The following is a 21190-nucleotide window of genomic DNA, read 5'->3' as shown; positions in this document are numbered from 1 at the left end:
ATTTGAAATGTCCACATCATTGCATTCTGTGTTTATTCACAATTTGTACAGTGTCCCAACTTTTTTGGAATCGGGTTTGTAGCCTGTAGAACCATCTCAACATCTAGTTCATTTAAACAACTAGTTGTTAAGTGTGCAGAACTATTTCAACACACTGTCCTGTCCAAATAATTCATCTGAAAAGTTATTCCTGCTGTCTTCAAAGTCATCCTAATATCTAAACCTCCTGTCAGAGTCATCTTAATATCTACTCATTCTCTCTGTAGATTCAGTTCAATGTCTGCTCCTCTTTTCCATAGCAATGTTTAATACTCCTGCCTGTAGACTATTTTTATTATCTAGTGCACAGGTGTTAAACACAAGGCTGTGGGCCCCCCAGGCCATTTCATGTGGCCCTCGCACCTCTTCTGCAGCTGCGACACCCCCCTTGTCTCTGACCCCACCTTGTTTCAGTAGTCGGCAGCAGAGAGGACAGAACTCCTTTACCAGATCCTGTGCTTCTCTGTGCTGCTGCAGAAAGGCTTGCCTTTATCCACACCCCCTTCTCAGCAGTCTGCAGCAGAGAGGAGGGCAGAACTCCTCTTACAGATCCTGCACCTCTCTGAGCAGCCACAACACCACCTTATCTCTGCCTACCCTGGTCTCAGCATTCATCAGACTCTGTAAGCTGACTCTAGCCCTCCTCTGGCCCTCCAATTTCTTCTTCACAGATCCACCCGCATCTTTTCCCTGGCAGTAGCACAAGATAAGGGGTTGCATTGTGATACAAGGAAGGGAGGGTGACTCTTGACTTTTGATGGGGGGGGGGGGGGGGCTCTTGACATCTCATGTCGTGCGGTGCTCTGGACTTCTAATCTTACAGGTATAACTGGCCCTTGGAGGGCAACCATAATGCTGATGCGGCCCGTGATGAAATTGAGTTTGGCACCCCTGGTCTAGTCTAAAAAACCATTACAAGATCTATTCTCCTGTCTGTGTCCCCTGTGCCTATTCCTCTTCTGTCCTGCTATCAATCCGCCCATCCTCCATTCTTAGATCATGTTCCATTCATAGAAGCTCTGAATGGAAGAGCTAAGTGTAAAGGGTGGACAACCCTTAGGATGTGACAGCCCTTTTTCTGTATTAACCCCCAGCGCACCGGAAGATTACAGGGGGCATGGCGGACAGAGAAAGATTTTCATTAACAGAAGAATCATCAGCACAAGTGACACATACAACTGACTGTAAGTTATGTACCTTGTGCTGATTTTTCTGTTGTTGATTTTGGCTGCACCTGGGCTTTAAAGTACGATGTCTTCTCTCACAATTCCATTAATATTTCACAGCCACATTACCTGATGGTGGTTGAAGAGTGTGACTGTGCTGGCAGGTGCCTTTTGACAGGTCCATAATATGAACGCATCCTCTTTCTGTTCCCACATACAGCTGTTTGGAGTCATGAGAAAATTTAAGATGCAGAGCTGCGGTTGGTGGTTGGTCGAACTTAGGAACCTGCATATTGGGATACAAATTTTTTTTTTTTAATGCCCTGGCAGATATCAAACTGATCAAAAGGTGGTAAGGTGAATACACCTGTGTGTACAAAGATAGGTTTTATACTGGAGATGGACTTAAAAAAAAAAAAAAAGCAAGCTTTTCTATAACCATTTAAGCCCCCAGGCCTATTTCGGACACTTTTTGTTTACAAGTTAAAATCAGTATTTATTCCTAGAAAACTACTTAGAACCCCCAAACATTATATATATATATATTTTAGCAAAGACTCTGGAGAATAAAATGGCGGTCATTGCAATATTTTTTGTCATGCGGTATTTGCGCAGCGGTCTTTAAAAACGCCATTTTTTTTTTAAATTACGAAAAATCACATTTTACTAAACAGTAAAGTTAGCCCATTTTTTTTGTATATTGTGAAAGATGACGTCACGCCAAATAAATAGATACCCAACATGTTACGGTTTAAAATTGCGCACACCCGTGGAATGGCGACAAACTACGGTCAATAGAAATCTCAATAGGTGACGCTTTAAAATTTTTTAACGGTTACCAGTTTAGAGTTAGAGTGTAGCTCTTTTCTTTACATTATTGCCCACGCTCTGGCGATTGCGGCGATACCTCACATGTGTGGTTTGAACAGCGATTTAATTTACGGCTCAACTTCCGTATACGTTTTCTTTTGCGCGCAAGCTGACGGGGCCAGCTACAATTTTTTTTTTTCCCTATTTATTTTTTTTAACTTTATTAAAGGGTTTTTCAAAAAAAAAAATAAAAAATCTGATCACTTTTATTGCTGTCACAAGCAATGTAAACATCCCTTGTGACAGCAATATGCAGTGACAGGTACTCTTTATGGAGGGATCGGGGGTCTAAAAGACCCTAGACCCCTCCACTGCACTTCCATGTATTGAAAACGCCGCAAACGGCATTTTTGAATGCAGTCTTTTTTTTAAAATCTGCCGCCTTTTGCAGCAGAGTAACCCGGAAGTGACATCATGGACGCTGCCTCCGGGTTACATCATCGGAGACCCGATCAAAGCCGCTTCCGGCTTAGATCGGGACTCCATCCAGCCGGCTGACGCGCCGGCTGGGTGCTCGGGTCTCCCGGTGGGACGGGAAAGCAGCAGGAGGGGGGCGCTCACTCGGGTTAACGATCGAGCAGCTCCCGAGCCGCATCGGTCGTTACTGACGGAAAGCTGACCGTCGGCTCTAAACCAGGGTACCAGGATGATGCCTCTAGCTAGAGGCATCACCCTGGTATAACCCCGCAAAGTTAGCCGACGTATCCCTACGTCACTGTGCGGTAAGTGGATAAAGTGTTGCCATGCCGCTATCCTTGTTTAATTTTACTCCAAATGAAAAATATAATTTATTACAGCATAAAGTGTCCAAAATATAAAATTTCTGTCTTTAGCAACAAATACATGACAGATTGAATAAGACTGGTCACCCCAAGCAACAGATATTTTAATTTCACAAGCTTATAAAGCGGGGAGATGACAGTTGCAATATTTTATGGCTGGATCAGGTCTCTTTAAAACAAATATTATATGGTAGGGACTCCTCACTCTCTGGAGAACAAAGTGATGATATAGTACCATACATCTATTTTACATACAACACACTTCTCACCTTACTGATACTGAAATTATTATTGTCGTAGTGCAGCCGATGGAGGAAGAGGCGAGAGGCGGTGGCGTAGGAGAGCCAAGACCCACAGCGGGAGATACAGCTACATCGTATACTCTCAGATCCCTAAACAGAGATAGCAAATAATGGGTCAGTCCATCATCTTCACCCAGTTTAAACCATTACCAAAAAAAAAAAAACACAGGCATGAAAGTAAAATATAAAGATTTGCCAACAGAGAAAATGTATGCCTAAAGGAACCGTCAAAACTGACCCCCTTCTAGCTGATCTCCAGACAGACATAAAATACACAAATTAATGCAGTTCTGTATTCCTTAAAGAGGAAGTAAACCCTCCTCTGTAACTTTTACCTATAGGTAAGCCTATGATAAGGCTTACCTATAGGTACTGTAAATATCTCCTAAACATGTACCGTTTAGGAGATATTTACCTTACATGCAGTCAGTGACGTCACTGGCGCATGCGCTCTGAAAGAACGGCCACTCGTGGCGTTCCTTCAGAGCTCAGTGCCGTGACCCCGTGCATGCGCGCGGGAGTGACGTAATTGTGGCTCCAGCCATTCAGATGGCCGGATGCCGCAAACCCGGAAGAAGGGGCGACAGAACATGTCATCCATGAGACAGGTGAGCGGTCGGCAATGCAGGGTTTCGTTCTAGGGTATTTCATAATGAGCTAGTATGTGATGCATTCTAGCTCATTATGTGCTTGTCTTTCAGGTGTTCATTTTTTCAAAAAAAAAAAAAAAAAATTCTGAGGTTTACAACCTCTTTAAAACACCAATAAAAGGGTTTTTTTTTTTTAAATGTAGGCAGTGTCTGAATTTGACTTGTATCAGCCTCCTGAAGTCCCTGACTGGGAGAGGGAAAATCAGCTCAGATAGCCAATCAGTGATGCTGCAGTGCTCATACGCTAAGACGTTACATGCTGGCAGGAGGAAAAAGCATAGTGACCGATGAGATCCTCAGTCTGCTGCTTTTCTCTTCATTATCCAATCAGGCTGACCGCATTGGGTAAAAAAAGATGCTGGGAATGGTTTGCAGTATTGTGCACTGCTCTGCGCGTTTTGGCTCCATTGTGGTGTGAACAGGCACACAGAACAGTCCCTTAAAGTGACCGTAAAGTCTTTTTTTTTTTTTAAATACCAAACATGTTATACTTGACTCCTCTGTGCAGCGCTTTTGCACAGAGCAGCCTGGATCCTCCTCTTTTCGGGTCCCTCCCTCCTGTTAAGTGCCCCCACAGCAAGCGGCTTGCTATGGGGGCAGCAGAGCCAAATCACACAAACGAAGCCGCGACCAGCCCCCCTCTCTGCTGACTGACGTTGATTGACAGCAGTGCGAGCCAATTGCCCAACGCTGCTGTCTCAGCCAATGAGGGGGGGAGTCCCGGGCAGCTGAGAAACTCCTGCAACATCGCTGGATAAAGATAGGCTCAGGTGAGTATTAAGGGGGCGGGGGGGGGGTTGCTGCACACAGAAGGATTATTTTATCTTCATTCATTGAATGCATGAAGATAAAAAAAAAAATTCTGCCTTTACAATCCCTTTAATGATCAAAATTAGAGGAAATGTGAAGCGTTACCTATCCAACTGACTCAAATAATCACATATAATGCAATCACATGGAAAAAAGTGGTTGAAAGGAAGCTTCAAACACTCGCCCAGCGCTGGTGATACAAGAGATGTTTCATACAGTTAAAATCATTTAAATATCATAGGTTTCACTGATAGCAGCTACTGTAAAAATAAACGATCTTTATAAATGTAATAAATACTAAAAGTGATAAATATTCAGCACTAATCACATCAAGCAGCGCTCAATATGTGCATACATATTGCTAATCATATAGTCCTCATAATTATGTGAGTTATGTATCCATAAAGTCTTTGATTGGAGAAAACAGGTTTTCACTATGACATCGGTACTCCCAGTGCTCAACAATCTGATCCGGCGTTTACCTTCACCACACCATAAGTGCTCCCCTTAGGAATATGCACTCACCAGAAATACAATGTTCATACGCCTGTAAGCATAGGTTGCTTGCACCCTTGAAAGCCAGGAACACCACTGCTACCACCGAATGACCACTTCAACCAGGAATCCCTCAGGGACCGGACCGTGCCAAATAAAAACGAAATAGGAGGCACAATAGTGTAATACTGTCTTGCAGTTTTTTATTTAAACAAAACGGTTTCCTCGGTGGAAGTCCTATGCGACGAAACGCGTCGGAACGCAGGCACGCTGTCTCCTTGTTAACCAAAGTCGTCATGGCTGGAGTCCGGAACTCGCCGCAGACAAGCTGGAGGAGGACCCTTCAGCAGCGGTGAGCTGGCCAGTACGCCTTGGTTACCACTATTTTCTGCTTGATATTTTATTATCTGATGTAAGCATATTGGATTAGGGGGGCTACTTTGGTGTTTGTGTGTTTTGTTTAAATAAAAAAACTGCAAGACAGTATTACACTATTGTGCCTCCTATTTCGTTTTCATTTGGCACGGTCCGGTCCCTGAGGGATTCCTGGTTGCAGTGGTCATTCGGTGGTAGCAGTGGTGTTCCTGGCTTTCAAGGGTGCAAGCAACCTATGCTTACAGGCGTATGATCATTGTATTTCTGGTGAGTGCATATTCCTAAGGGGAGCACTTATGGTGTGGTGAAGGTAAACGCCGGATCAGATTGTTGAGCACTGGGAGTACCGATGTCATAGTGAAAACCTGTTTTCTCCAATCAAAGACATAACTCACATAATTATGAGGACTATATGATTAGCAATATGTATGCACATATTGAACGCTAATGCAATCACATGATTCATTATCTGTTTGCATTAAATGCGTTTCGAGCCAGCTGGATAGGTAGCGCTTCACGTTTCTTCTATTTCTGACTTTATATGTGAGAACGCAGTCGGTATTAAGCAGCCACCTTTAGTACACTGGTTTTGCATATTTATTGACCCGTCACACCACTCATAGTAGTGTAGAAGTCTCAATACATTTTTTTAAGACCCTTAATAATATCACTTACCTTTCTCTTCAGCTGTAGAAGGAGCTCCTGTTCATGTGTCACAGGAAGGACATCCCCGTCTTTACCTAACGGGCACAGAATAGAATGCTTACAATACTACAAACCATATTAAGAAGTATTCAACTTTTAGAGCACTTTAAAATACAATATTCTAAACTATTAAAGTGTTACTAAACCCACAACAGTAAAATCAGTCTGTATATGCAGTAAAGCATGCCTGTTTGATCCTGGCTTCTCTGATCCTCCCATTCTTCTACTAACCCCTTATAACACAGTCTATGGAGTCAGGCTGCACATGCATATTGCTAGAGGTTTTTTTTTTTTTTTCTTTCCCCTTAGGGGGGTGCATGTGATCATCACAGGGCCAATCAGCACTGACCAGACAGAGGGCCAGGGGTCTTGCAGTCTCATAGCTCAGTTAGAAAAAATCCTTCTACAAGCTTTAACCAGTGCTTGGCCGGACACTGATAGAAGTCACAAGACTGCTATATACTTCTGATGAGAAAAGGTAAATCAGTTTAGAATTACTATTTATAAATTCTATTTAGAATTTACTATTTCCATGCCCTATGTACTGTGGGAGACCAGATAAAGTGAAGGGAGGCTCCTGGGTTTAGTAACACTTTAACTGTATTTAAAGTGAACCTGTACTTTGCCCATACCAGAAAAATAACAGATTACCTGGGGAGGAGATATGGGGTTTAACTCTATAATTTCATAAAGCTTAAACACAAGGATTTTTCAGATCTGTACATTTCAAATCTCATTAATACACCTGAAAATAACGGCTACAATTAGAGGTGCACCGAATGGAAATTTTGGTGCCGAAACGGAAAATGCAGGAGGAACTTGGCTGAAACCGAAAATGACAGTTTTTTAAAAAATATTTATTTTTTATATATAATTGTATTATAATCTACTTTTTAATTAATATCATAAATTTAAATTTATTGTTGACCAATATTGGCACTTTTAGAACAAGAAAAGGTCATGAAAATTCTATTCTATGTATGTCTTTACAGTGGTCTGTTGCAATTCAGTTGTGGTGTTAAAAATCTTGTGTGATGCATTTTTGAACTTAAAGCGGTGTTCCCGCCTCCCCCTCCAAAAATTAAAAGTCAGCAGCTACACACACACACTGTACACACACATACACTGTACACACACACATACTATATACATACTGTAGCTGCTGATTTTTAATATTAGGACACTTACCTGTCCTGGAGTCCAGCGATGTCGGCACAGCAGCCGATGTTTCCATTGTCTGTCGGGTGCTGCCGCCGCCATTGCCTGTAAGGGAACCCAGGTGTGAAGCCTGGCGGCTTCACTGGCGGGTCCCTACTGCGCATGCGCAAAGCGCGCTGTCCATTCGGATTGGCTCGGCGGCGGGGGAAGGAGGAGAGGGCCAAACTTCCAAGGGACAGCGTTGCGGCGCCGTCTCCCGGAAGTGGGGAAGGGTACCGGTCAAAAACAGGTACCCGTTCCCCCCTCCCCCCTGAATGGTGCCAAATGTGGCACCGGAGGGGAGGGGAGGAAGCAAATGAGCGGAAGTTCTACTTTTGGGTGGAACTCTGCTTTAAAGTGGTTGTAAAATCACTACTGAGAAATCCTGTAATCCCCTTTCTTACAGGATGCTATAATCTGCAGTATCTGTGTCTTTTAAAATTATTGCGCAAAATATCTTTTTCTACAGTGTCGCTGGGCACTCACGTGACCTACTGGTGCAGCGTGTATCCTGCTTTAAAAAAATCAGGATCAGTTTTTATTTTATTTATTTTTGTTGGGGGGGGGGTTACAACCACTTTAATGCCATGGCAAGGTGGATGGATATGTTGGAGTGAATGCTTTGAACATACTCAGTTGGTTTGCTTTGAATATACTCAGTTGGTTTGCTTTCAACATATTCAGTTGGTTTGCTTTGAATATATCCAGTTGGTTTGCTTTGAATATACTCAGTTGGTTTGCTTTCAACATATTCAGTTGGTTTGCTTTGAATATACTCAGTTGGTTTGCTTTGAATATACTCAGTTGGTTTGCTTTGAATATACTCAGTTGGTTTGCTTTGAATATACTCAGTTGGTTTGCTTTCAACATATTCAGTTGGTTTGCTTTGAATATACTCAGTTGGTTTGCTTTGAATATACTCAGTTGGTTTGCTTTGAATATACTCAGTTGGTTTGCTTTGAATATACTCAGTTGGTTTGCTTTGAATATACTCAGTTGGTTTGCTTTGAATATATTCAGTTGGTTTGCTTTGAATATACTCAGTTGGTTTGCTTTGAATATATTCAGTTGGTTTGCTTTGAATATACTCAGTTGGTTTGCTTTGAATATACTCAGTTGGTTTGCTTTGAATATACTCAGTTGGTTTGCTTTGAATATACTCAGTTGGAGCTTCCACATGTTTTGATATTACATAAAGATCTTAATGTTTAAAGGTTGTAAAGTCAGAAGTTTTTTTTTATCTTAATCCATTCTATGCATTAGGATAAAAAACCTTCTGTGTGCAGCAGCCCCCCTCAGCCCCTCTAATACTTATCTGTGCCCCATCTCGATCCAGCAATGTCCATGAATGCCTCAGCCGTCTGGGACTGCCGTCCTGGACTTCCCTCCTCATTGGCTAAGACACAGCAGCCGCGCCATTTGTTCCTGCTGCTGTCAAAGTCAGTTAGCCAATGAGAAGAGAGAGGGGGCAGGGACGAACCGCAGCTAAATGTCTGAATGAATACACGGAGCTGTGAATCGGCTCGGGTGCCCCCATAGCAAGCTGCTTGCTGTGGGGGCACTTAAAGGGAGCGAGGGGCCAGGAGAGCCGAAGAGGAACCCAAAAAAGAGAACCTGGGCTGCTCTGTGCAAAATCAACTGCACAGAGGAAGTATTATATTTGTTATTTTAAAAAAAAAAAATAAATAAATAAAATCGTTTTAATATGAGGGATTACTATAGGTTTAGTGCCAATGTAAAATCCTTTGCACCATTCTCACAGGTTTATCTGCCTTGATGTACAAGCTATAGCCGTTACGTGGTTGGAAGCCTACCTGCATTTTGTGAATACATGTGAATGTTTTTTTTTTTTTCCTTTTTGTTTGTTTTGTATTAAAACTGCAAGCTTTTTTTAAAAAAAAAAATAAAAAATAAAAAAAAACTATTTGGGGAAAGGAAAAAAAAAAAGAGGAGCAGTCACTTTTTTTTTTTTTTTTGAGAATAAGGACACAAAGGCTGGCCATACATTATACCATTTTCCTTTAGATTTACCAAAACCATATAACACGAGGTCAAACCTAAACATTTTCAATTTGTATGCAATCAGGCAGGCCCTTGCACTATATAACTGATGGTAAATCTAAACGAAATTGAAAAAGAAAATTGTATAATGTATGGGCAGCTTTAGGGCTGGTTCACACTGGTGCATTGCAGGAACACCTGATAAAACGTGTTTTTGTTACCACAATGCACATTAATGTGGCATGCACACAGCGCTTTCCAGTGGCACTCTTTGTAAATGGCGTGTGAACGTACCGTGTCACACTGAATGGGTGTAAATTTGTGCGTCAGTGAACTATTTTTTAATGAGCGAACACAACAGCCCTATGAAAACAATGCGTGCGTTGCAGTATTTCCCAGTGTGAACGGGTTCTTACAGCTTATCAACACAGGAATTGTTGGAAACGCAGGTCAGCAGATTTCCATTTGACTTCGATAGTGGAGGATGGATGACAGCTTTGAAGGGGAGTTTGGCTGGCTTTGTGTTGCCTTCCTATGGACACCGCATGTCACACTGAGATGTGATTGTGTTGAAGGCAAAGCATGCCAAATGCAGATTTTTGCTGTGCACCTGAACGCATGTGTCTGAGGGCAGCTCTGTTCTAATGCAAAGGCCATTGTTTGACAGAACTGCCCCTGTATTAAAGGGATTCTAAAAAGGCTGAAGGTTCTTTTTTTATCTTACCCTCCCTGGTGGTCTGATTATGTCCAGATTTCTGTGCTAAAAGCGGTACATGCATGTTTTGCATGGAAATCTGTTTTATATTTTAAAACTCACCTTCCCCTGCGATCCCCCGCCATCCTCCCCCCGCCATCCTGCCCTGCGATCCCCCGCCATCCTCCCCCCGCCATCCTACCCCCCCCATCCCCCGCCATCCTACCCCCCCATCCTCCCCTGCGATCCCCCGCCGTCCTCCCCTGCGATCCCCAGCCATCCTCCCGCTGTGTGCTCAGCCGATGCCGGCACTTGTCTTCCGGTTCCCTTCCCTGCGAGCATTGCAATGGAGGGGGGTGGAACCGGCGGAAATTTCAAAAAATTAAATACACCAAATGAGATGATCCTAACGGATTACACTGTATCATGCCATTTCACCACAGGATTCCACCTGGTGACTTTTCCAGTGCCCTGCCTGTGCTTTTCCAGTTTTTTTGTGCCTGGAAAATTGAGAACGACCATGGCGTCCAAAAATCGTTCTTTTTGTGCAAAAGCGCGTTTAGACAAACTGGAAAACATCAAAGAACTGAGTGATAGCGATTCGTGGGAAAATTCGTCATCAGGTACGGAAAGTGACGACAGCGATGATTCTGATGTCTCTTTCTGGCACATCGCTCCGTTGGAAATTTTGAAGAATCATTTGATATACTTCCCAAATTCCACAAGCTATGGATCGAGAAGTGGCTCGGGGTTACAGCTTTTGGTACTGAAAATTAACCCAGAGCCACAGTCGGGAATACCACTAAGGAGGTTAATGCATTCTATACATTAAGACAACAAAACCTTGTGTAGCAGCCCCCTAATACTTACCCAAGCCCATCTCGATCCAGTGATGTTACACAAGAACCTCGGCTACCCAGGACTCTCCCTCCTGATTGGCTGAGACACCGCTGGCTGCTGTCAAAGTCAGTGAGCCAATGAGGAGAGCAAGTGGGAGGGGCCGAGCCACCGCTCCATGTCTGAATGGACCACACAGAGCAGAGGCTCCGGTACCCCCATAGCAAGCTGCTTGCTGTGGGGGCATTTAGCAGGAGCCAGGAGTGCCGGTGAGGGACCCGAGAAGAGGAGGCTGGGGGCTGCTCTGTGCAAAACCACTGCACAGAGCAGGTAAGTAGAACAATAAAATAAACAAGACTTTAGTAGCATTAAGTTTATATACTTGCCTTCCCTAGACTCCCTAGCCACTCTGTTGATCAAATGGAACATTGAACAATTTAACATAAATTCTTTTCATTGGTTTGCGGGACTTTAAATGAGGCAAATTAATCCTTGATTGTATGAAATAAAGATAGACCATTGTTGGCCTTCCATTGTAACAATAATAGATTATAAACCAGTAGAAACGGTCTTCTTCAATTCATAATAAATAAATATACTAAAAATAAATATTATATAATGATAATGGTTACGCATTTCATGGAATACAACAAAATTTAAGTAAATCAAATTACAATTAAAACAGGTAATGATATTGGTTTGCATTTCATGGAATACATCATCAGTTAGGTAAGTCAAATTACAATTGAAACAGGTAAGTATGTCGATATACTTACCTGTTTTAATTGTAATTTGACTTACCTAAATAATGTTGTATTCCATGAAATGCATAACCATTATCATTATATAATATTTATTTTTAGTATATTTATTTATTATGCATTGAAGAAGACCCTTTCTACTGGTTTATAATCTATTTTTGTTACAATGGTTTATCTTTATTAAAATGTTTATTTCATACAATCAAGGATTAATTTGCCTCAATTAAAGTCCCGCAAACCAATGAAAATAATTTTTGTATTGGGGATGGAGGCTTGTTTTTTCCAATATGTAGGTGTGCTGCAGAACATAAATATTCTCAATTTAATAGAACAATTAAAAATAAACAATAAATACAAAAAAATGTTTATATATATATATATATATATATATATATAATTATATGTGTTTTTTTTTTTTTTTCTTGTAGTACTTTTATTTAGATAAAATGAAATACCCTTCCAACTGCCTATACTAGCCCCTCACCTGCCATGAGACTGTGCTCAGGACTGGTAATTCACTGCCAACTCACCCAGCGCTGCCTCATGGAAGGAACGAATGGTAAGCTTCCTCATACCAGGAAGTACTGAATATCGGACTTTCCTCCAGTGGATAAATGGGGCACTGGGCAGGGAGCACAATGGGCAAAGTACAGGTCCACTTTAACTGCCTAACTCACAGTACTTTTTGTGTCATCTCTGCCTTCCAGCTATCACTTTATCCAAACCTGATTGATCAGTCTGACCCAGACGCCAGAGCTCCAGATGATCGGGGAACTGGAAGAGCAGCAAGCGGGAAGCCTGAGCGCAAGACACAAGATGGCGCTGTGAAGGGAAAGACACGCTTATTAATATGCACTTTCGTAGAGTTTAAACATAAATTCGAATTTGGTCTATTTTGGCAAATTTTTCTAATTATTGGCTCCTCACCACATGTACCCCTTGTGGTTCCATGGAGCTAAGGTGGCCCCCATTTGGTCTAGCCTTTTAAGTGACAGGCAATCACAAAAACCGCACTTTTGTGTTTTGAACTATGCCCTAGCAGGTCAGTGCAAACAAGTATATTTAACTGTATCGTATTTTCTCTCTATGGCCCCTTTCGCACTAGTGTGACTTGTCCCGCGATTTTGGACCGCAAAATCGCATGACAAGTCGTTTTCCATTATTTTCAATGAGCCCCATTCATATCAGTGCGACTTGAAGTCGTACCGACTTCAAAGTAGTCCCTGCACTACTTTGGCACGATTTTGAGGCCAAAACATTCAAGCCCAGTCAAAATCGCGGCAAAATCACGGGAAGTCGCACAAGTGTGAAAGGGGCCTATATGCCAGAAAAAACTGTGTAACCAACCATATACCTCTGAAAAAGAAAAACGATATGATTTTTCAAAATGCATTGGGTTCAAATCTCTATCTCTATCACAGTTGATTTGAGTTTACATTTACACAACAGCAATATATGTCAACAGCTATGTTGTTATTTTATTGAACTCATTTATTGTATTTTTTTACATATATGTAAATTAACATTTTAGACATTTTTTTGTTTTGGTGATATTTCTGCCCTAAAAAAAAATCCCACATCAGGGAGACTTGCCAACAGAGCTGCCAAAATGAAGTCAGGTCTGGAAGAATATTCTTCATGGGTGTTTAACCACTTCTGGACCGGAAGGATTTGCCCCCTTAAATGACCAGGCCATTTTTTGCGATTCGGCACAAAAGTAATAGCGTCTACAATCTATGGGATATTTTTATGGATTTTTTTTTCCAACTAGTAATAGCAGCAATCAGCGACTTATAGCGGGACTGTGTTATTGTGACAGACAAAATCAGGGAAACACACTTTTGACACTTTTTTGGGGATCAGTGACATTAATACAGTGATTAGTGCTAAAAATATGCACTATCACCGTACTAATGACACTGGCTGGGAAGGGGTTAACATCAGGAGCAATCCAAGGGTTAACTGTGTGCCTAGCTGGTGATATACTGTAGTGGGGGAGGTGCTTTTACTAGTGGAAGGCATTGATTGGTGTTTCTTCTTTACAGAAACACCGCGGAACCCACTGATCAGCTCCCACTGTGTAAAAATCACAGCGGGAGTGAGTCACCGGCGGCTCGCCCAATACCCAGAAGTACAGGATCATAATTATATATATATATATATATATATATATATATATATATATATATATATATACATACATATACATATATACACCGTATTTTCCGGTGTATAAGATGACCCCCCTAATCTTCATCTACCAGTAATACTTATACTTCGGTTACCTTGGAGATATTATACTCGGCGTATAAAAGACGACTCCCCATTTTTGGGGGATTTTTTTGAGGTTCAAAAGTAGTCTTATACGCCAGAAAATATATTATATATATATATATTCACACATACACAGATCTAGATTATCTATCTATATATATATATATATATATATACACACATATATATATATATATATATATATATATATATATATATATATATATATATATATATATATATATAAATCTCATAAGAAATATTTTAGCACATGGGAGAGAGAAATTAATAAATGCAGCTGAACACAAAAAGGTTAATCACAAAAACCCAAACACCAATAAAACAACTAAAATAAGTGCAGCGCAATACATTTAAAACATCAGCCAATGCATTCAAATAAAAATAAATAAAATACAATTTTAACAAAAGAGCAGGTAAACCCATAAGTCCCATGAAAGGAAGCCATGGATGATGAGTGTGAGAAAAGATGAATCCAGCATCCACTTCAGGTAGTGCACCTTCACCTTTAAGCAAGCTACTGCGCTCACCTCAAGCCTCGACCTCTGTGTTACCAGCAGGTCAATTAGAAATATTTTTGCAATTCGGGTGCTACAACTCTCCAGCCACTGTCCCACTTCCAGCGTGTGTAACAAAGGGTCAGGAGCAGACTCAATTGATCAGCCAGGGCTCCCCATAAGAGAGATATACATGGAATGCAATGAGGGAAATAATCTAAGAGTGATCAGTTGAATCAAAAATTCAATAATATTTTTTTGGTATTGCACTTACAATGAAAGAAAATCCATACACCAATAAAAAGATAAGCCAGTGTCCAGTCAGCTGTGTAGGAGATGGCAGCAGGTGACATCAGGATAGGTAGCTCCTTCCCCCGTACGCGTTACGTCCAGCGGGTCTGCGTCAGCTGATCACTCTTAGGTTATTTCACTCATTGCATTCCATGTATATCTCCCTGACCCTTTGTTACACACGCTGGAAGTGGGACAGTGGCTGGAGAGTTGTAGCACCCGAATTGCAAAGATACTGCTGGTAACACAGAGGTCTAGGCTTGAGGTGAGCGCAGTAACTTGCCTAAAGGTGAAGGTGCACTACCTGAAGTGGATGCTGGATTCATCTTTTCTTACACTCCTCATCCACACACACATATACACATATATATTAATAGGATTAGTGTGAAGGCGCCTGGTTCTTAAGGGTTTAATGGTCCTGTAAGCTGCTGCCCTTTTAATTGTAAGATACAATATTATAGCTGGATGAAAAATGGTAAAAAGGCGCTGGTGTCCCTGAGTGTTATTCTTGAATGCAATGATAGAGTGCAATTTCAGTAGTGCAACGGTGGCAAAAGAATAAATATATGTATAAATAAAACTATATTTGAAATACTAGCTCTTATAACAAGTGTGATAAAAAAAAGTATAAAGGTCCAAAATATACAACCAATAATCATATACAAAATCACTAAAAATTTAAAAAGTGCTAGTGACACAAAAATCGGATTTTTGTAAGATCTTACCGTAAAATCCTTTTCGCTTAGCTCATTGACAGACGTAGTCTTCTTAATTCACAAGAACTGGGTTATGTTGTCTCCGCAGGAGTAGGAATAGGCAGAAAAGAAAAAACGTTCTGGCTCCACCCTAGGGGCAGTCCCAGAGGGTATATCCTCCCTCTCTCTGCTACAAGGCATCAGTTCTGTCACAAAGCAGCAACAGAGAATTTAACCCAACCCAACTCAATGATAGAGGGGCGGGTACTACGTCTGTCAATGAGCTAAGAGAAAAGGATTTTACGGTAAGATCTTACAAAAATCCGATTTTCTCTGTCGCTCATTGACAGACGTAGTCTTCTTGATTCACAAGAACTGGGACATCCAGAAGCAGTGCCACAAATGAGGGGTGGGATTGACAGAAATCAAAATCCAATCTAGAAGGCCCAACCGGTGCCAAACTAGAAGTTTTAAAGGCTCATTATAAACAAAGAATGTGACTCAAATAAAAATTCCAACGGAAAAAAACCCTCGAGGTAGACCACTGGTCTCCTCAAATGGCGGCCTGCAAAACCTTGCGGCCAAACGAGGCATCAGACGATGCCATTACATCAACTTTATAATGTTTTGTAAAGGTATGCACCGACGACCAGGTAGCCGCCTTGCACACCTGGACCACCGACGCCTGATGGCCAAAGGCCCATGACGCACTAAGTGCCCGAGTGGAGTGCGCCTTAACAGGGAACGGGGGCTCCCGACCCTTAATAGAATAAGCCTGTACCACCGTCTGTCTGATCCATTTGGAAATAGTCGCGGCAGATGCAGGCAACCCCTTTTTGGGTCCATCCGGGATCACAAAAAGTGAATCCGTCTTGCGAAACGAGTCTGTCGTTTTCAAGTATACCCTGATCGCCCGGACCACATCCAAGGAGTGTAAAGCAAACTCCCGAGGATGACTGGGCTTAGGACACAGGGAAGGTAATACAATTTCTTCATTCAGATGAAATTCTGAAACCACTTTTGGTAGGAAGGATGGATTCGGACGAAGAACCACCTTATCTCTATGAACCACCAGATATGGGGAACGACAAGATAATGCGGCCAGTTCTGACACCCTGCGTGCAGAAGTGATAGCCACCAAGAAGGCCACCTTCTGGGACAACGTAGGTAGAGGAATCTCCCTAATATCTTCAAAGGGAGGTTTCTGAAGAACCGACAATACTAAATTAAGATCCCAGGGTGGTAACGGCGCGCGCACTGGCGGAGCCAGATGTCGCACCCCCTGGATGAAATTCCGCACCAAGGAATGAGTAGCCAAAGGCTTCTGAAAGAAGATAGCTAAGGCTGAGACCTGACCCTTGATAGTACTCAAGGCCAGTTTCTGCTCAACCCCTTGTTGCAGAAAAGCTAATATTCGACTAACCGAATAAGACCGTGGACGGAACCCCAGAGGTTCACACCATGCAATGTAGGACTTCCATGTGCGATGATAAATCTTTCTGGAAGTCGCTTTCCTTGCTTTAACTAGAGTAGGAATAACTGAAGCTGACAATCCCTTGTCCTTCAGCACCTGGGTCTCAATAGCCAGGCCGTTAAAGCCAGCGATCGTAAAGCAGGATGGAAGATCGGTCCCTGAGACAGTAGGTCCTCCCTGAGAGGAAGTCTCCATGGGACGTCCGCCACCAGTCTGACCAAGTCGGCGTACCACGCTCGGCGAGGCCAGTCCGGAGCTACCAGGATTACTGGAATTCCTTCCTCCTCTATCCTGCGAAGAAGTCTTGGCAGTAACCCGAGAGGAGGGAAGGCATACATTAGCTGGTATTGCCCCCACAGGGCGATCAGTGCGTCTGCGGTCTCTGCTAGAGGATCGCGGGAGCGAGCCACGAATCTCTGTACTTTCCTGTTGAATCGTGATGCCAACAGATCCACATCCGGGGTGCCCCAACGTAGGCACAACTGGTGGAAAACTTCTGGATGGAGGGACCATTCCCCCTGATCCAGAGTCTGACGGCTGAGATAATCTGCCTGCCAATTTTCCACCCCCGGAATGAACACCGCAGAGATCGCTGGAACAAATCGTTCCGCCCAGCGAAGAATGCAAGCCACTTCCTTGGCCGCTCGGACACTCTTGGTGCCCCCCTGGTGATTGACATAAGCCACGGCCGTGGCGTTGTCCAACTGGATCCGAACCGGGCTGCCCTGGAGCTGCTCGGTCCAGTGAATCAGACAAAGTCTGATCGCTCTCAGTTCCAATACATTTATCGGCAACCTGGATTCTTCCGGGGACCAAAGTCCCTGGACAGATAACTGACCGAGAATTCCTCCCCATCCGGATAGACTGGCATCCGTGGTCACTATCGTCCAATATATTGGCAGAAATGACTTTCCCTGGCTGAGCATCGGAGACCGAAGCCACCAGACCAGAGACTCTCTGGTCTGTTTGCTCAATCGGATCCGATTGTCCAGGGATTCCGGATTCCGATTCCATCTGAGAAGAATCTCTTGCTGAAGAATTCGGGTATGGGACTGGGCAAATGGGACTGCTTCGAAGGAAGCCACCATCAACCCCAGAACCCTCATGCAAGTTCGAAGAGAAGACCAGCTGTTGGATAGTAACAACTGGACTGCTGATTGAATCTTCCGGAGTTTCCCTACCGGAAGGAAAACTCTTGTCCTGACTGTGTCTAGAATTAGACCCAGATATTCGAGCCTCTGGGTGGGAACCAGAAATGACTTTTGCTGGTTCACCAGCCACCCGAATTCCTGTAAAGAAATTATTGTAATTTCTATGTTTTGTAGCAGGGTCTGAGGAGACGCTGCATGAAGCAGGAGATCGTCTAGGTAACCTAGAATCGATATGCCTCTTTGGCGCAGTAGTGCCAACATTGGGGCCAACACCTTCGTGAAGACCCGAGGAGCTGTGGCGAGACCGAAAGGTAACGCCACAAACTGATAGTGGTTCTCTTCTACGGAAAAGCGTAGAAACCGCTGATGTCCTGCGAAAATGGGAATGTGAAGATAGGCGTCCTTGATGTCTATGGACGCTAGGACATCCCCTGGATGCAGGAAGGCTGCTACTGTGCGAATGGATTCCATCTTGAATTTTCTTATGTTGAGAAAGGAATTGAGTGCCCTTAAGTCCAGAATTGGACGCACTTTGCCCTCTTTCCTGGGTATTGTAAATAGGTTTGAATAAAACCCCTGAAAACGTTCTGTCCAAGGAACGTGGACTACCACTCCTTGTTGTAGTAAATCCGTGACTGCTCTCCGCAGATCTTCTAGACGATCCGGGGATAGTCGGATATTGGAAGGGAAGAATCGCGCCGGTGGGAGAGATCGAAACTCGATCTTGTACCCTGACCTTATGACTTCGCAAACCCACTTGTCCGGGATTCTGGAAAGCCATGGATCCGGGAACCGGCGAAGACGTCCCCCCACCCCAGTTATGGGTGGGGGCGCACCTTCAGGCTTTGGACGATTTATCTTCAGGTCTGGAGGGGGCGGGCTTTTGCTTGCCCGACCAACATCCCCTGAAGCCTCCTGAAGGAGCTTTGGAGGACTTAATTTTTTCACCCGCGGGACGAAAAAACTTTTTGTGAGCAGAGAAAGAAGGCCCTCGTCTTTGACGAGGTCCTTTACCTTTAACATTTTGCGGTAAAAAGGTGCTCTTTCCTCCCGTGAGATCCTTAATGATCTCATCTAAGTTGGCTCCAAATAGACGCTCTCCTAAAAAGGGGATATTAGCCAATGCTTTTTTTGGAACCTTGGTCGGCTAACCAACCTTTTAGCCACAGTGTACGCCTGAGAACCACTGCTGAAACTGATGCTCGCGCCAATAATAGAGTGGCGTCTAACGCCGCATCACACACAAACTGTAACCCCTGTATCATTTGTTCCAACAAATCTGATACCGCCTGAGGGACCTCTTCTAAGTCCCGGCGTAACCACTTGGTCCATTCAGTTACAGCCTGCGAAACCAGACCAATAGCTATTATAGGTCTGAAAGCTGATCCAATCAAGGAAAACATGGTGCGAGACATAGCTTCTATCTTGCGATCCACTGGATCTTTAAAAGACGGAGCGTCTTCTAAAGGAATAACCGTGGCTTTATTCAATCTAGCAATTGGTGAATCCACCACAGGTGGTTCTGTCCATTTCTTAATGAGGGTTTCCTCAAACGGATAACGCCTGTTAATGCGTTTAGAAATAGCAGAAGTGCGTTTTGGCAGACTCCATTCTTCTTTGATTGGATTGCCAAAACATTTGGGCAATGGAAAAACCTTCGCTACTTTGATGCGTTTTTTAGTCCCAAAGGGGATTTCAGTTTCAGCTATTTCCGACGGAATACCCTGTAATCTTAAGGTTTCTTGAACAGATACAATGAGTGCGTTTACCAACGCTTCCTCTCGGGCTATGGCTGATGCCGAAACATCCTCCTCACTGTCTGAAGAGACAGGACCCGAGACACCAATACCAGATGAAGTACCTGCAACTGCAGAAATAGGCTCAGAGTCTGAATCCGAAGTTTCAGATAATAAGGGGTTAGGCGGGGGTCGCTTTCTTGCGCCCTGTCCCTGACAAGCCACTTCCACCCGGGACACAAAAGTTTCCATAATAGCTGACAATGATTCAACCATCAGTGGGGTGCTGGAGGATCCTGCAGACACCTCGAGGGGATCCGGTGGAGATACATGAGTGGCAGGGTCCATGTTAATTCAGGACACCTCTGCCAGAAAAAACAAAAACTTTTTTTTTTTTTTTTTTTTTAAATAAAAAATACCTCTTTTTTTCTGTTTATGTGTATCCCCCTAGCGCAATAGCGCCCCTCAGAGTACCTGCTTCTCGATCCCCACAGAGAGAGAGAGGGACCCTCAAGGCTCACCACCCGATGCAGAGAAGTTTCCAACCAACTGCAGTCAGCGTCTGTCTTTTACAGACTGGAAAGAGCTGTGTTAGTTTTCCCGGGTAGGACGTGGCTCCGCCCCCTGTGTACGCCTTCAGGCGTTCCCAGCTCTCCACGAGGTAGCTGAGCTCATCAAACATGGCCGCCCCCATACAGGAGACAATAGACTCCAAAAACATGGCGGCCGGCGTGACCTAAGGACATTCATTCACCCGGTCTACGGCAAAATGGCGGCGGACTGCCGAAATCGTTTTTCCCAGCACATCCACCTGCATCTCTGCTAAATGGCGGTTTATCGATCTGCAGGAGTTACACTACAATTAAGGTAGGATTATACCTCCTATGTCTGCTGTAATACTACAGTCTGCTGGGTAGAGTGTTAGCTCTCAAACCAAGTCCACTTCCCAACAAACACATGCTGTATTTACAAGGGGGACTTTTAGTGTCAGACAGATACTGACCATGTATGGAGGGGCCCATAATTCATACTGCCTCATAACGAGGAAAAAAGGGAACGTTTACTCACCATACCGAACCGACAGGCACCCTCTCTTCACAATACCCTCTCCACCGGGGTGGGGGGTTGTGGACCACTCCGGACGCCTCGACTCTCTGGTTCCTGGCGTCCAAGCGAGACTTTTAACTCGCAAGGTCAGTCCCTCCAATGGGACTCCGTTGCGGCCGACCCAGCGCGGAGCTCTGGTCTGCACGCGCTCGTAGGCAGAAACCGGGGTGACCACTGGATCTCAACATCCAGCTCGTCGCCCGGCCCCGCATACTTACTTGAATGTGTCGCGGCCGACCAAGCGCAATGCAATGGTCTGCGCG

General features: G+C 43.6%; 1 protein-coding gene across 1 annotated transcript in view; it reads right to left on the bottom strand.

The window, feature by feature from the left end:
* UTP4 (UTP4 small subunit processome component) overlaps positions 1-21190 on the bottom strand; it is a gene marked incomplete at its 5' end in the record, with an annotated part of 69834 nt that overhangs the window by 23365 nt on the left and 25279 nt on the right. The window contains 4 exons of the mRNA XM_082269744.1: positions 1335-1491; positions 3127-3249; positions 6165-6229; positions 12410-12506. Coding sequence (XP_082125870.1) covers positions 1335-1491; positions 3127-3249; positions 6165-6229; positions 12410-12506 — 442 coding nt within the window. The remainder of the gene's footprint in view (positions 1-1334; positions 1492-3126; positions 3250-6164; positions 6230-12409; positions 12507-21190) is intronic.

This window comes from Pelophylax lessonae (assembly GCF_965119305.1).
Source record: "Pelophylax lessonae genome assembly, chromosome: 10".
Taxonomy (NCBI): domain Eukaryota; kingdom Metazoa; phylum Chordata; class Amphibia; order Anura; family Ranidae; genus Pelophylax; species Pelophylax lessonae.
The sequence above is the reverse complement of the archived record's forward strand: the minus strand, read 5'-3'. Positions and strand labels throughout refer to the sequence as shown.